Here is a 15,793-nt window from a genome sequence, read left to right on the forward strand (position 1 = left end):
CTCAATGGATTTTTATAGGACCTTTAGTAGGAGTTTGCTGGGGTTTCATCTCTATCTCATAGCATGTGTGAGGGAACAATAGACTTCACCAGGAGCTTGGATCTAGAAGAGCCCAGCCTAGCAGCCCCTTGCTATGATATGGTCTATTGATCTCATTTCAGAGAGAAAGTAGATTTGTGTATGTGTTTCATGCCACTGCATGGGGTGGGAGTGTGTGTCTGTCTGTAGTATAAGTCAGCAATAGGTGCAGAGACGTGACGCTTTGCCATGCTTCTTTCTGTCTTACTGGATGTTTCCTCTTTCAATCACTGTCAGGAGGAGATGACCAGTGCCTTGGCCACCATGAGAGTGGATTATGAACAAATCAAGATCAAGAAAATTGAAGACTCATCTAACCCATTGCTTATGAAGAGGCGGAAGAAGGCAAACCCCCCTGAGCCGACTGCACTTTCTCCCTGAGGGCTCGGGGAAGACAAGCCTGGTGGTCATGAAAGCAATAACTATATCTCTCTATATTTTTAAATGAATCAGAGATGACTGTCATATCAAACGCATGGAATTCAGATCTTTGTACCAGACTAGTTATTTTTTTAGCTGCCGCATGTGGTTCTGACTTTTCTGGGGCCCTGCAGGAGACAGCTGCTCTCTGTACGATACACACGTCCCACCCACCCTCTTTTGTCCTGTAGGGAAGTATTTTTGGTAAACTCTGCCCTTATTTTCCTTTCAGAGACATGGAAATTCCTGTGGTCAGCATTTTAAGGGTTAATAATAATAATAATATATATATATTTTTAAACTACTGTAGAGCTGAAATCCAGACAGTAAGAGTCCTGTGCTAGGTTTTTAGAGGCAAAGGCTTTCAGTTTGTATCAGAGAAGAGCCAGGGCTATTGAAAAAATACTGTGTGATGTTGTTGTATTAATTTAATACCAGGAATTGTTCCTTTGAGGATTGCTGTTTGGTCTTAAGCTCCATTTGAAGGTTTTGGAAGCAATTGATCTTATACCCAAAGTACAAGATGCCTCCTTTAAACTGGAAGCCTTCTCTCTAATTGTGTATACACAGGATTACTTTTCTCTTACTTGTGAGTTGTGGATTACATGTAAAAATATGGTAGGATGTATGTTGAGTGTAAGTATCGGAGCAGGAAGGCTCTGCTTTTTGTATTCTACCCTGAATGTTTGAGGGGTAGTGGGAGGGGCCTATGATGCACCCCAAATTCAGTTTATGATCTCAGGGTATTTGAATGTGGGGGAGGAGAGAAGATGTCTGTTAAATGAAAACATTGATGACTGATCCTGTTCATTAGCTGACTCAACCTTCCTGGAGAAATGCACCAGAATATCTTGTATATCTTGTTGTCCATCACCATATCATTCAGTGTTCATGCTGATGTCCTTGTTGGAGCTCATGCTATAAGATTGCAGGCTCGTATCTCCACACAAAAGAACATTGTATTGTGACTGTTGCCATGTTTTGCTTGTGTAGCTGAGTATGGTTGTTCTTATCTACAACACCAGGAAACTGCTTTCTTTGGAGCATGTAGCATAACTGGAATTCAGCTTGGACATGACAAGGGGCAAAATCTGTCACCAGCCCATTCTGAGGTAGAAATTATGGTGAGAAATGCATGTACCATAAAAAATGGGCTCTTTGTTGGGTGAGATCCTTTGTGTCTTTGGATGTTAGTTGGCCAAATGACACAGCTGGTCCTGGTACTACATGGAAAATCAAATAGCCCCGGTTTGGAACAAGACAAAATGGCATATTTGCAACCTGCAGATTTCAGCTGGGATTCTCTTCATCTTTTTCGGTGTATTTACATAAAGTTGAGCTCTCTTGAGTACAAATTTCAGTTCTTACTCTGCATTACAGCTAAAAAGGGTAAGGTGCCCCTTCACTGAAAATTTGCCCCCTTCTGGTGGTCAGTCCATTTTTTCCTGTTCCTTTCTGTATATCTTTTGTCCATGAATAAGTATCTTTTGCCATATTTGTTTCACAAGATTTTAATGTTTTAAACACACTTTTTTTTAAAAAAAGAGGAAAGGTAGCTTTTAGGTGACTTTTTAGACACTGTATGGACATTTAATTTGTTCAAGGAAAAGTTTTTTTTTCTCCACTGGTATCTCTTTGTTGAAACAAATCCTTTGGTCTGCTTTTCCTTGTTTTGGATTAAAGACACCTAATACATCAAACCTTGTTTTCGTGTGTTCTATTGCAAAGAAATCCTACTGCTTCGGGTTCTTGCTGTCAGTCATTTAGGAAGAGTGGTTTTATGCTTTGAAAACGGTTTGATTTTTCAAATGCCTGCATCTTTAATGAAATTGATGAAATGAAATGAACCCAGTGTAAGCAGAGCAACTTCAGACATTACACAGAATTCAAAGATGCCCTGGTAGATGTGGTAACAGGACAATCCTGAACAATTCACATTTATATTTAACGTGACTGTCAATTAATGTAGAAGTGAAGGAGGAGCCACAGTGGAGGAAGAAACATACACTTACCATTCCCTCCATCTCACCTTTCACACAAGCATTTCCCCCCCCCCAGCAATCCTTCTTTGAGAACTTGATCTGCAAAAGGTGAGATGAACTGGTGAGCTAAGGCAGTGGTCCCCAACCTGCAGGCCGCGGCCCGATGCCGGGCCGCGAAGGCCATGGCGCCGGGCAGCGGCTCCCTCTCCCCGCAAGCTTGCGGCCCGGGAAGCTTCTTACTGCGGGAGGGCGGGGAGAGGGAATCAGGGCCGGGCCGCGCATCGGGCCTCGATTCGGCCGTGCATGGCACATTTGCGCATGCGCAATGCACCGGGTGCGGCCCGCAGGCGCGGCCCGATGCGCGGGCATGGCCTGCGGGGGCGGCCCGATGCCCTGCCGGTCCCCAGCCTCAGAAAGGTTGGGGACCACTGAGCTAAGGTATGTTGGACTGGGAATCAGACTAGGTTGCTGTGTCTTTCTGGCCATTTTGGGGAGATTTGCTCTTTCCGGCTACAGATGCATTTGATTTATTTGTTTCCCCCTGACATCCGATCAAAGTCAGCTTGCAACAATTAAAAACAATAAACTCACTTTTTCTATGCTAATTCTCAGTTATTAACTTGTATAAAGGAAGTTGTGTGAATGCAGCTCTGCTTCTGATAGACCACTGCTAGCTCCAGGTCAGAGTGCTTCCAGTGAAATATCCAGTGGTGAAGCTGAGACATGGTAGCAAAACATGGGCTGAGATTAGATACAACCAGGAGATGCAATTTTTTTCTCAATTGCTTCATTTCTGTCCCTGTAGTCTGCCAATTCAACTTACCTTATTCCAGCTGAGCAAGCTCTAGCGTAGCTCAGCTGGGAAAAGAAAAGCCCTTTAAACAGTCAGATGGGGAGAGGAAGTAAGGCATTTAGCTCCACCCCCCTCACTGTATTGGCTGTAGTGGAAAGGCCACAAGGGTGCTCTTCCCCTTTTGATTCCAATCAACGTTTTCCTATCATCAAGAGGGAAAGTCCAGGAAGGCATACAACATGTCTCTGAATGCACCATCATGGGGAGGCTGTCATGTAAATCAGAGGCTTCCTGCATTTCATGTGGAAAAAAATCCCGTGTGGAAGCTACCATATCCTAGAATCAGTATGTTCTCCTAGGATTGTGGACAGAATGACAGAATGATTGTTCAGTTTGATAGTCCATCAGCTTCTGCTTTGTTTGAATGGAACAACAACTATGCTTTTTTATGACAATTTAGTAATCCCAGAAGCTTCTTCGTATTCTTAAAACCATGGGTGATGTGGGAATGGTTTATATGTGTTTACAACTTTAGACAGCCATGTGCCCAGTTACAATTTCACTATAATACATGGTATGATGAACAGATGTTGCTTATTTGAGATATAAAAATATGTTATGTTTAAAATGCTGAAGGTCAACGGCATCACCTGGTACAGAACAGTCCAGTAAGCATCAATTAACAGGACTGTACATTTCCCCCCAGGACTGTTGGCAACCCTGTAAATAAAGTTTTTATTGCAAGATTCCTTGAAGTTTTTGTTTGAGAGGTGAAGTTGGATTTATATAGGGCAAATAATGTTGGAGATTAAGCAGGGCATGATTAGGGTTGGGTTTATGCCATGCAAAAAAGAAAAAAAGATTCAAAGCTTCTATATTAGCTAAAATGCAAACTTCATGGAGTAATGCACATCTTTCAAACAAAAAATTACCAAAACTTGAAGTTTTTATACTTTGGATATGTTGTTGAGGATAGCAGCTAGGCCTGTTAACTGCAGCTTCACCTACAATAATTTCTTATAAACTGATCAAGATGAAATTTTTTTAATGATTATTGTCTGGGATCAAAGGCAAAGATATTAATCTGTGGCTGCATTCTTGATAACTTGCTACCATACTTGCATATAGCAATGGTTTACTTGCATATAGCAATGGTTCAGTTGTGTACCTTTCTCACTTGGTCAGAAAAAACTTATGCACCCATGAGCCAATAGTTTGAACTGTTACTATGGAAATGATTGCTGCATTGTAATGTATTATTTGTTTGGCCACTGAGGAAGACCAGTGGGCCAAAACACATGGTTGGTGTCAATAATGGCCATTCTTGATTAACACTGTACAACTTGATTCTCAATTGAGGCTATCACCAGGGTCAATAGCTGCTTTTTAATCTACTTTGTAATAAATACATGGATATTTTGTTAATTTGTGAATATTTAATGTTTTTAATTTGACTAACAGAATTATTGGGCCTATACATTCCAATCTTCTTAACCTTTAGGTTCTTAATTCAATTCAGTGTGGGTTAAGACCCCCCCTTTTTTTCATTTTCAGAGAACATTTTAAACCAGAATTTGTATTTTGGAATCAATCCCCAGGTTGGAAATTATGAATCATAGAATAATCATAGAATCATAGAATAATAGAGTTGGAAGGGACATCATGGGTCATCTAGTCCAACCCCCTGCACTAAGCAGGACACTTACATCCCTATCGCTCATCTACTGTAACCTGCCACCCCTTTGCCTTCACAGAATCAGCCTCTCCATCAGATGGCTATCTAGCCTCTGTTAAAAAATTTCCAAAGATGGAGAACCTACCACCTCCCGAGGAAGCCTGTTCCACTGAGAAACCGCTCTAACTGTCAGAAACTTCTTCTGGATGTTTAGATGGAATTTCTTTTAAATTAATTTCATCCCATTCATTCTGGTCTGTCCCTCTGGGGCAAGAGAGAACAATTCTGCTCCATCCTTCATATGGCACCCTTTAAAATACTTGAAGATGGTTATCAGATCCCCTCTCAGTCGTCTCCTCTCTATGCTAAACAGATCAAGCTCCCCCAGCCTTTCTTCATAAGTCTTGGTCTCCAAACCCCTCACCATCTTTGTTGCCCTTCTCTGGACACGTTGGGATGTCCAGATGGGATGACAATACTCAGCTATCTCACAGTGACTCAAAAGGAAACCAGAGAAACCTCTTTATTGGTGTTACAAACATGTCAATTTATTGTACATGCTGACCTGTACTTTAATTGCTGTGATGCTTTGTGGAAAATGCTACCCACAGAGTGATAAAAACATACCAGTTTCTGCAGTGATGGTTGTATAGTCACCACTTGTGCTTTTGTGATGGCTGACTGTTCACACACTGTACATATTGATGATTTGAAATGCATAGTTAGAGAAACTTTAAAAAATACACAGGTGTATTTACATATATCCAAAATGGCACATTTTTGTTTAAAATTATGTTTGTTATAACTTGCTTATTCTAGGTTAATCAGCTTCATGTTGCTGTGAGCTCTAAGGGCCATTTCACACACTGTATTTGAGCTGGCAGATTCAACATGAAAAAGTCAAAAGTTACTATGACAGTATTCACATACCCAATGGAAACAGCATTAGAATCTACAGAAAAATTTCATGTACTCAAAATTATGACCTGAGAAAACTGCCTATATAAACTTGAATATAAATATGCTTGAATATAACTTGACTTGAATATAAATATGCTTACTATGCAGTATTTCCACTTATGCTAGTCATTAAAAGGTCTTGAAATATTGTCCTTTCCTTTAGTTTTTGTGATATGCTTTCACCAACCTTGGTCTACTTACTGGTTAATTAAACTCTCGAATTTGCTGCCATGATGGCCATAAAGCACAGATGACTTTAAAAGTGGATAGACAAATACATGGAATAAGGGTTCATCAGTGAAAACTAGCCATCAAGACTGAAGGAAGCCTCCATGGAAATACAAAGGCAGCAAACATCTGAATTAGGATGCTTTGGGCTGATCCTGCGTTGAGCAGGGGTTTGGACTAGATGGCCTGTATGGCCTCTTCCAACTCTATGATTCTATGAATACAAGTCCCTTGTTTATTTGGCCCTTCAGGGCAGCTGGTTCACTGCTGTGTGAAACAGTATGCTGGACTAGACATACCAATGGTCTAATTTGGCAGATTCTACTTTTGTTTTTACCTTGGAGCCAGAGTACTTAATTCCATTCATTCATTCAGATTCTTATACCACCCTTCTTTATGGCTCACCTACTCCTGTACTGTCCAGCCAGCCAATTAAATCTTTGTCCTCAGGCTGTGCTCTCCATGATCCCCCTTAAATAAAAAAAAATCAGGCTTTTAACCATTCCAGTACCAATGCTACTGAATAGCAACAACACATGCCAAAAATTCCTCCTTTTTGTATCTTTATTTGATCACCTTGGGGAAAAAAGACAAAGTTTGTACATTCAAATGTTTAAGTGTGGGTTGGAAGACTGCTGTTTCTATTTAATTTGTAATAGAGTATTTTGTGTTTGTGTATGGTGATGGTAGCATTCCTTATTGTAATTCTCATACCAGTCATGTTCAGATAGCCTGGTACTGGTGGTCACATTAATACCTACACAAGAGGAAAGATAGGGAAGAGAGTTTTTGGTTCTCACGAAAGAAATCTTGAAAGCATACGTCTTTGGGCTTGACGTGTTGTGCATGTGGTTTTTCATGGCAAGGAAGGGGAGCTATGAGTCAGAATGGCTAAATCCCTGAGGTTGCAACTCTGCATTGTAAGGAGTAACACACCCCTTTTCTCACCAGTTTGTCTTAGCATATAGTAAAGTACACATGTACAGAGAGGTGACAAGTGTTCTTTTCCCTGAAGGCCTGACTGTTAAAAGGAATTTATGAATGAGTGGGAGGCAGTGAGAACTCAAGCATGGAAAGCTCATTGGACAGGTTCAATGAGTTCGGAGAGAAAACCCACATGCAAAAAGTTTGGTCTCAAAACCGAAGGCAGTTGCATTTTTCTAAGTTAAAACATTCCTAGCATACCCAAATGCAAGTGACTAAAATGTAGGGATTCCAAGGGGAAGAGGGAAATATGCATTTTGTTTGCTACTAAATGTTTCAAGTGTCTGTACATCAGAATCACAAGGTATTTGAAATCTAAAAATTCAGACAAAGCAACAGGTGACAATAGTCATTCAGAAACAGAAGCAAGTAAAACAGAAGCAGTGGCCAGAGGAAAATATCAGGGTACAAAGGAAGCAAATAAGTAAATAATCGTCAAACTTCCATAAGGATAGATTCAAATGGGTAGCCGTCTTGGTCTGAAGTAGCATAATAAATAAAATCAGAGTCCAGTAGCTCACGCCTTGAATAAATCTTTGTTGGTCTTAAAGGTGCTACTGGACTTTGATTTTATTGTCAAACTTACTTACATTTAAACAAAAATACTCATGAAAATGAGGTACATGTCTACAGTATGCAAACTATTATCTGTAGATCCACTAACACTGTAGATCCACTGTCTTTCATATCACTCATTTCTTACATTATTGGAATGGGACTGAAGGACATAAGACCATCTGCATTGCTCTGACATAAAGGAGCTCAACTCTGACTCATTAAACAATTGTTTCTTTATTGACTTATTCTAACCCAGTTTTCTCCCAAAAGCAGACTCTAGGCAGCTTTCATCATAAGCTGTTGAGGGTTTTTTTTAAACAATCTGATTGAGTCCTGTGAATGCATTCATTATATAGACTTGTATCCAAAGAACCACCATGGGCCTTTTTATTTTTCAACACTTTGTGCCCCTAGAACAGGGGTAGTCAAACTGCGGCCCTCCAGATGTCCATGGACTACAATTCCCAGGAGCCCCTCCTGGGAATTGTAGTCCATGGGCATCTGGAGGGCCGCAGTTTGACTACCCCTGCCCTAGAATGTTGCTCATGAATGCTGAGGGACTTTTTAAGGAAGTGTTCAATGCAGTGCTTCGTCTGTGTACGTTTGAAGGGACTGATAGTCCCCTGAGTTATGAGAGGAGGCAACCTTGATTGGAGCTTACTTTTAGATAAAATACCTCTCTGAACTTTAAACAGGGCACCCTTGAGATGTGTGAAAAGTTCTAATGTATGTTTTTTAATGATTCTGGTGTCTTTATGCACAGCTGAGGCTCTCACCACAAAGGACAGAAAGTCATAATAACTTTAGCTGAGTCGTTGTGTTCATGTTGATCTTACAAGAAGTTCCTTGTCTGTAACTCCTGTGGGAAGTTAATGACAATATGGAGCAAAATATCAAAAGATAAGATAATAATATGATAGAGTTTGCTATTTTGTACCGGTAACTGGAAACCTCATTTGGAATTAAATATACTACTTAAAATATTTGGAACCAGTTGAGTAAATAGGAAACTTGTTCTAGTATGGTGACAGAAATGATACAGAACTTGACTTCTGACAGATGAAAGAGATTTAATTAGAACATTCGTACAGAAGTTTATCAGATGGTTTGTTTGTGTATACTGGCTTCCTGCTTTAAAAATTCAGCATTTTTAGCTGGATGATTATACCAACAGCATAATAAAAAGGTACAGAAAACAGCATAATTTAAAGGTACATGCAAAAGAATAAACATTGAACTGTTTTTAGGAATAGCCACGAATCAGCTCATGAACTAAAGTTCTTCATGAATTGTGTCCAGTTAGTAGTTCACAAAGTGATGGTCATGGAAGGGCACCTGGCACTACTCTTTCACAAACTTTGGTGCTGTTTGTAGTAGTTTGTGAATGGATACATTTCCAGACAGAATGTCTCTGCTCATTTAAACTATTAACAAAACACCAAGGCAATGGGGAAGAATTCTCCAGCCTTGGAAACATCAGTAGGAGCCCTTCAGTGCTTATTAGGCACTGCTAGCTACCAATAACAGAACTTCCATTCTGCTCTATGGGATCAAAAAACTACATGCAAATACAGCTTAGCTCCACACCCTTATGTTGGCTATTTGCATTGCAATGACACAGAAAGGCAGGGAACTTACTAAAAGCTGAACACATTAATTTATTCAGACACCTGTAATTCCTATTACTGACTCATTTTGTATCACTTATAGTGTGAAATCTGTCTTGAGTCTCACTGAAAAAAGTAGCCTATAAATAAAGGAAATACATAAATCAGATAAATTAAACAGTTCTATTGTGTACCTTTGTTTCTTTCCTTCCAAGTTCTTCTGGCATACAATATCTTGATCTGTCCTGTTTCTTCTTGATGCCATAGTTTGTATTTTATATTGTTCTTGTTAAAGGCTACTGTGGGATAATGTGGAAATAGCTGGGAATGAGGAAAGAACCTGCCATCTTCTGTTGGCTCAGGGGAAAGTGCTGGAGTAAATGGGAAAATAGGACCGATTATGCATGGAGCAGAAAGGCCACACTGATGGTAGCAGGTCAGTGGGGCTAATCCCCGATTGTGCATGACACTGTCACCATCCTGGCCACCACTGAGCCCTGGCCCAACCCAGGGCCTCGGATGAGCTGTGGTAAGTGAACACAGATTGTTCCCTTTGATGCCATGGGCACCATCCACAGCCCTGTTCAGTCAGCCTTGTGCATAACGGAAGAGCCCAAAGGCCTGGCTCCTCCCCTGGCCTATGGTGTCCCTGCACCCCTGTCAGTTTCATGGAGTTGAGGAGCTGGACGGGGTGTTCTCCCAACCCCACACTGTCAGGAGAGCAGCATGCCACTCTCCTGCCAGTGTATGGTGGGGCTCCCATACCCCCCACTCCCTCTTTGCTGCTCTCCGAGCCCCGCCCCCGGCTTTGTGTCAGCACGCCCTACGTTAGGGCAGTCTACCTGCATCAGGAGATTCCATCTTCCGTACATTCTTGGGATGTGGTGGGGCATGCCACCCCACTACAAGGACTTGGCAGTGGCCTGGCGCAACCACTGCCATGCATAATCGGTCTAAGAGAGCTAGTAGAAAGTAAATGAGGTGTAGTATAGACTAAAAAGTCTCTGTTTATAAGAGTTACCATGTGCTTTGGACATGTTGAGTTGGTAGATTGCCTTCTCAGGGATCTGCCTCAAGAATTCCATGATGATTTTGCATGATATTTTTGAGCCATGGGAATTTGGAAATTGTCATTAGACTTCCAGGGAAATTTTTTTGATACTTTTTGACCATAGAGTTTTGATTCAAACCATCTTAAAGAATGGACACTCAAAATACTGACTTCTACAACTTACTATTGGTGACTAGCAATGACTTCCAGGATGTAGAACCACCAAAGTGTCTAGAGAGAGGAGGAAGGGAGAGCAATTAGATTTTTAAAAAACAATATCTCATGGCACACAATGCAAATTAATGTGTGCAGTGATCAATGCTTAGTGGGGAAGGGACTTGCTGCCTTTATTTGGAAGTTAGAGTACAGAGGGACTTGTTTACATCCATTCTTTTGCTAAGAGAAGATATGTGGATCATCCATCAGTTAAGGCCCATACTGATATCCCTTCCTAGTTCCTACAGTTGACTGGGACGAAGTTCTAGAACATTAACTCAGCTGACACTACTTTTGTAGTATGGCCATTACTGCAAACTATGCTGAGATTGGCTTTCCAGGCTTATGGGTAATATGGGAAAGGGCTGATCATCTGGTTAGGCAAGACAAATATGAGAACTCTACTGCTGCATCGTGTTATTAAATTCAAGTGTCATTATCACATACACCATTTTCCCCAAAATATTAAGATGTTCTGCCTTCACCTGTTTATTTTAAAAACCTTTGTCTGAAAAGGTTACTTTCTTGTCACCTTTGTGAGACTTTGGTCTCATGCTATTGTCAAAAAATTGCCTTTCTTCAAAAGCCAAATTAATAATTGGGTAAGATTCTTTCAGTGGTTGAGGTAAGCCAGTGTGTGTAAAGAAATTATATTAGAAATTACTTAATTGAATCCAGGCCTGTTTCTGAGAAGCAGTGTGTAGCCCTCATACACCTCAGCTACCACAATGCCTTTGACATAGAAGCCATTGTGATGTACCAGAAACACAAACCTCCTTTTACCTCAAAGGTTTGAACACATTTCCTGCTGTTTCTTTGTCCCTACTTCCTGAGTAAATTTAAGTTGTGAGAAGATAACATGTGACTACTACTGAGAAAGAAGGCTTTGGGGGAAATAATACCACAATATGTAGTATAGGAGCAAATGGATACTGGTTGAGATGGAAAAATCATTACTTTCCTCATAGAATGGCTCTTTGTGAAATTTTATCTCTTTGAATTACCATAGTACAAATACCTACAGAAAATAAATGCCCTTTTGACCATAGGCTCAGGCATCATGATATGACAAGCTGGTCAAACCATTTTGATTTCATTCCCTAATCACTAGGGCTCTTTCTACTTATTCCATTCCTCTGGGGCAAAAAGTCATTTCCTTGATCTGGCTGGCATTCACATATGTGAAGAGATAGGCTGGTCAGATGGGGAAAGGTGGGTGCCACCCATGTAAGCAACTTTCCAGCTAGATTCAATTAACATGCCTTTTCATATACATAATTTTTCAATAGCATTGATCAGTGTTTCATACTGAGAACTGGATGGGGGGGGAGATAATTAGTCCCCACCCCCACTATCCCCTTTGTGATGAAAAACTTCATTTGGTACCACCCAGATTGGTTCTATTTAAGTGTCAAATGATGTGTGAGTGAATGTATGTGTGAAAGATAAATGGAATGAGTTTGTGGCAGGATCAGCTCCAAATTTTGAGTGTAAGACCCCTGTCTTCCCCTCCTGATGATGCCCCTTGATCTGATCCCCAATCCCCTCTTAGTTGCTTTGTAAAGCAACCCCCTGCCCCCAAAGCGAGGTAAAGACCCCAAGGATGAGTTCAGAAAACTTACCCTGGTCTGCCATGGTCAAAGCACATGAGGCAAGCCAAATGCAAACATGTCCCTTGCTGATGATGTTCCATCAAAACAATGGGGGCTGCTTCATGTCAGTGGTCAAATACCTCCAATCAAGCAATTGATCAGAATAGACCAACATTCCATACACTCAGGATGATCCATCAAGGGGCCAGTTTTACCCTAATTTTACACCCAGCTCTCTGTTACTATCCTACCCAGGAATGCCAGATGTCCTCTCCTAATCTGCCTGCCAGATCGAGGTAGCAGTTACCTTCAAACAACCTAGACATATTCAAGTCTCCTCCCTTGGATCCTGGGATCTTGGGAAAGTGAGATCCCTGGTCCAGCTATTGATAGGACAAGCCCTGTTTTCTCACTACCTGGCTACCCCTTCCCCTCAGTACCCTACAGCCTCAGACCTCTGCTGCATTAACTTCTGTGAGGCAAAGCAACCCTGATCTCTCCCATGGGTTAATGTTTATATAACAGGCTAATCCCATCTTTCAGATATTATTAATTGGGCTTCTTATTATCTTCAATCCCAGAGCTAGAAATGGGATAATTGGCTCATTGTGAGAACCTGTAGACCACAGGATAGGAGGGAGGAATCAGGACTGATGAGGTAATTTTCTAGAGGGTTCCAGCAAGGACATGTCCAGATTGGATTCTCGTCATCACTGGTGCTGATAATCAAAAAACTACAGTTGAGCTAAGAGCCTGGAAAAGAAAGTTAGCTTAGATTCTGATGGACTAAAGTCCTGGACTATGATATGCTTATATTATTGCTGATAGTAATGTAGAGCAGTGGTCCCCAACCCCCAGTCCGGGGACCGGTCCCGGTCCGTAGACCAGTCAGTACCGGGCCGCAGCTCCTCCTCATCCTCCTCCCCAGCTGCTGCCTCGGGGACTGCCCTGCCACTCTGCTGCCGGCTCACCTTTGGTGCTCTCCAGCGGCTGCCATGGCTGGGGCTGCCCCTCGGCGTGGCACTGCACAGCTGCTGCTGGCAGCGCCTCCCAGTGGGTGGCAGAAAGTCAGGGGTGCTGGCGGAAAAGCAAGTGGAGCAGGGGCTCAGGCGGCGGTGACGTCCCTCAGCAAAAGACTACCCCCCCCGGGGCTCAGTAAAATTGTCAAGCATTTTACTGAAATATTCTACTGAAATTAGGTTGCACGTTCCATTTGAATAGACTTTAAATAGTTATTACAGGTATCGCATCTAGTGGTTCCCTCTTGAGTACATAAAATGTTTTAAGGGTGCTGTTTTGACAGCTAGAGTCAAAACTCAGTTTCAGTGGAAGTCTGTACAGACATTCATTATCATCAACCATCCCAATAATCTTTGTAGTTCTTGAAACATTTACTGAAGCAACTCAAAATGTTATTGATATCCTCATTACATGAAGCACCAATGTAGCCTATTTCTCATACCAGAATGCCCTCAAGTGACTGCAAATTGACAGTAGCTGTCATTCTAAAAGAGGGAGAGAATTTTAGGGCTGACTGTCCCCCTACACCCATATTTTGGTTTCCTGTTAAGGCACAAAAATAACATGCCCGGATTTTGGTCTCACTATGAAATAGTTGTAGCTGTAGTGTCCTTTTCTTTGAGTGCAATCCCATTTTGAATGCCTATTCTTACTTTACAAATGTGTTATTATGATTCTACGTTATGTTGATATCTCAGTGCAAGAAGGATTCTTATATAAGTTTTCATTGTCAAATTCTCATTTTCTCCTGGCATGTGCATGAGGCCCCACCTGATCACATTTCTCCATCCTTTCGACTCTGCCAGTGCAAGATGCTTTCTACACACACTTAGAGAAACAACAAAAAGTAAAACTCCCCCCCTCCACACACACACATTTATTTATAAATGACTGGATTGTTTGCTTGCTCTTTATTTTAACAATTGGCTGTGCAGAGCAGCGTGTAGTTCCACTGCACTATGAGTAAGGGCTTCTTATGTTGACATTCCTGCTCTATTAAAGAAACAATTTCAGGAAACATCTTCTGTAGAACATGAAACCAGTGTTGGACCTTCTCTTTTTCCCTCTTGAAACAAGGAAGAACTAGAATTTTTGAATGTTTGACAATGTCCCTGAGCCTTAGGGGAGGGTGGTATACAAAAGGAATGAATAAATAAATGTGGGCTCCATATTAGATATTCATATATATAATACATACCAGTTGGTGCTTCACTTTTTTGTAACTACTACATATATATATATATATATATATATATTCATAAATGCTCATTATAATACCTTATAATGTATAATATAATATATTATAATATAATTATAATATTATATATATACTAGTAATCAAGCCCGCTGTAATCAAAATACAGCAGGCGCTAGGCAAGGGAGCCTCCGGCAGTCACATGCAGCACGGCTGCCGGGGGCTCCCCAGGCGGCGACCTGACATGTCGGAGGTGCTTTGCGCCTCCCGACACATCAGGCCGCTGGCAAGGGAGCAACTGTGAGCCGCGCATAGCGCGGCTCGCAGTTGCTCCCTTTTCACCAGGGCGGGGATTGGCCCCGTCGATGGTCTGTCCAGAGGAAGGGGCCAATCGGCACCCTTCCTCATCCCGGACAGAGCCCGCCCTAACTCCTCCCCCTAAGCCCTTACGGCTTTATTTAGTCCGCGGCGCCTGTGGCGCCGGGGGCTGTGTTAAGATATCCCTTCCTTTCTTCAGCCCATTTAAAAAACAGGCTTTGGCCCTAGTATTAAATGGAGTCCAAAACACCACAAATCTCCCCACACCCAAAAAAGAGGGGGGGGAATGCATTATAATTCTGGTGTTTCTCCATAGTAACATGGAAGTGTTAATTTTAAATTTAAAATGCTTTTGTATTGTGGTGTTACCACATAGCAACATGGAAGTTCATTTTTTAAAAATAATTAATTTTGGGACTTGGGGAGGAGGGGGGGAGACAGAAGTTTGAGTCCCGGTGAGAACCACTGTGCTGTGATTGGTGGCTTGCAGTGATTGACAAGCTAAGGAGCAGGGGGAGAAGTTTGACTTGTTTTCCCTCACTGCTTCATCGGAAGGCAAAAAGCAGGAGGGGTCACCCTTGTGGAGGCTTGTAAAAGTGCAGATTACAACTGCGTGTTTGCAAGCAGGAGGCAGTGCAAGGTTTGTGCCTCCATACAGAATCTGTCTGGCCTTGACCATGCTATGGGATTGTAAAAACTTGCTATGACCCATTATGCATGGTGGTTGCTACACTGGGTGGCCACCATGCTGCTCCCTGTGTACGCCCAGGGGCGGGGCTCCATCCGCATATGCGGATGCCCTGGTATAGCGCGCACACATGTGCTTAGCGCTGGGGCTGGGAAGCAGCAGCGGCTGGGGGAGAGTGAGGAGGGGCCACCCCCCCACATACTGGTGGAGAGCGGAATGCCACCCTCCCACCACGGCGGGGGCAGGGGGTTGCCCCGCCCATTTCTGCAGCTCCCAGGAGCATGTGGTGGTTGAGGCGGGGCTGGGCTGAAAGACCTATCACTGTCACTTACACACGGCGCTGGCCTGCCCCAGCCCCTGCCAGCGCCCGCGGTATCCCAGGGATTGCGGAAGATCCTGCGTTCCCATAATGCGGGCCTTCTGTGAGC

At 42.3% G+C, this 15,793-nt stretch overlaps 1 protein-coding gene across 2 annotated transcripts in view; it reads left to right on the plus strand.

Moving 5' to 3' along the window:
- Nucleotides 1-2,198, plus strand: part of MAPKAPK2 (MAPK activated protein kinase 2) — an 84,341-nt gene extending 82,143 nt beyond the window's left edge. For both annotated transcript variants that reach the window (XM_077334810.1, XM_077334811.1), the window contains exon 10: nucleotides 316-2,198. In XM_077334810.1, the coding sequence (XP_077190925.1) occupies nucleotides 316-459 (144 nt within the window). In that variant the 3' untranslated portion in view covers nucleotides 460-2,198. The remainder of the gene's footprint in view (nucleotides 1-315) is intronic.
- Nucleotides 2,199-15,793: the final 13,595 nt, after the last annotated feature.

The sequence above is a fragment of the Paroedura picta genome, chromosome 4 (genome assembly GCF_049243985.1).
Source record: "Paroedura picta isolate Pp20150507F chromosome 4, Ppicta_v3.0, whole genome shotgun sequence".
In the NCBI taxonomy this organism is placed as follows: Eukaryota; Metazoa; Chordata; class Lepidosauria; order Squamata; family Gekkonidae; genus Paroedura; species Paroedura picta.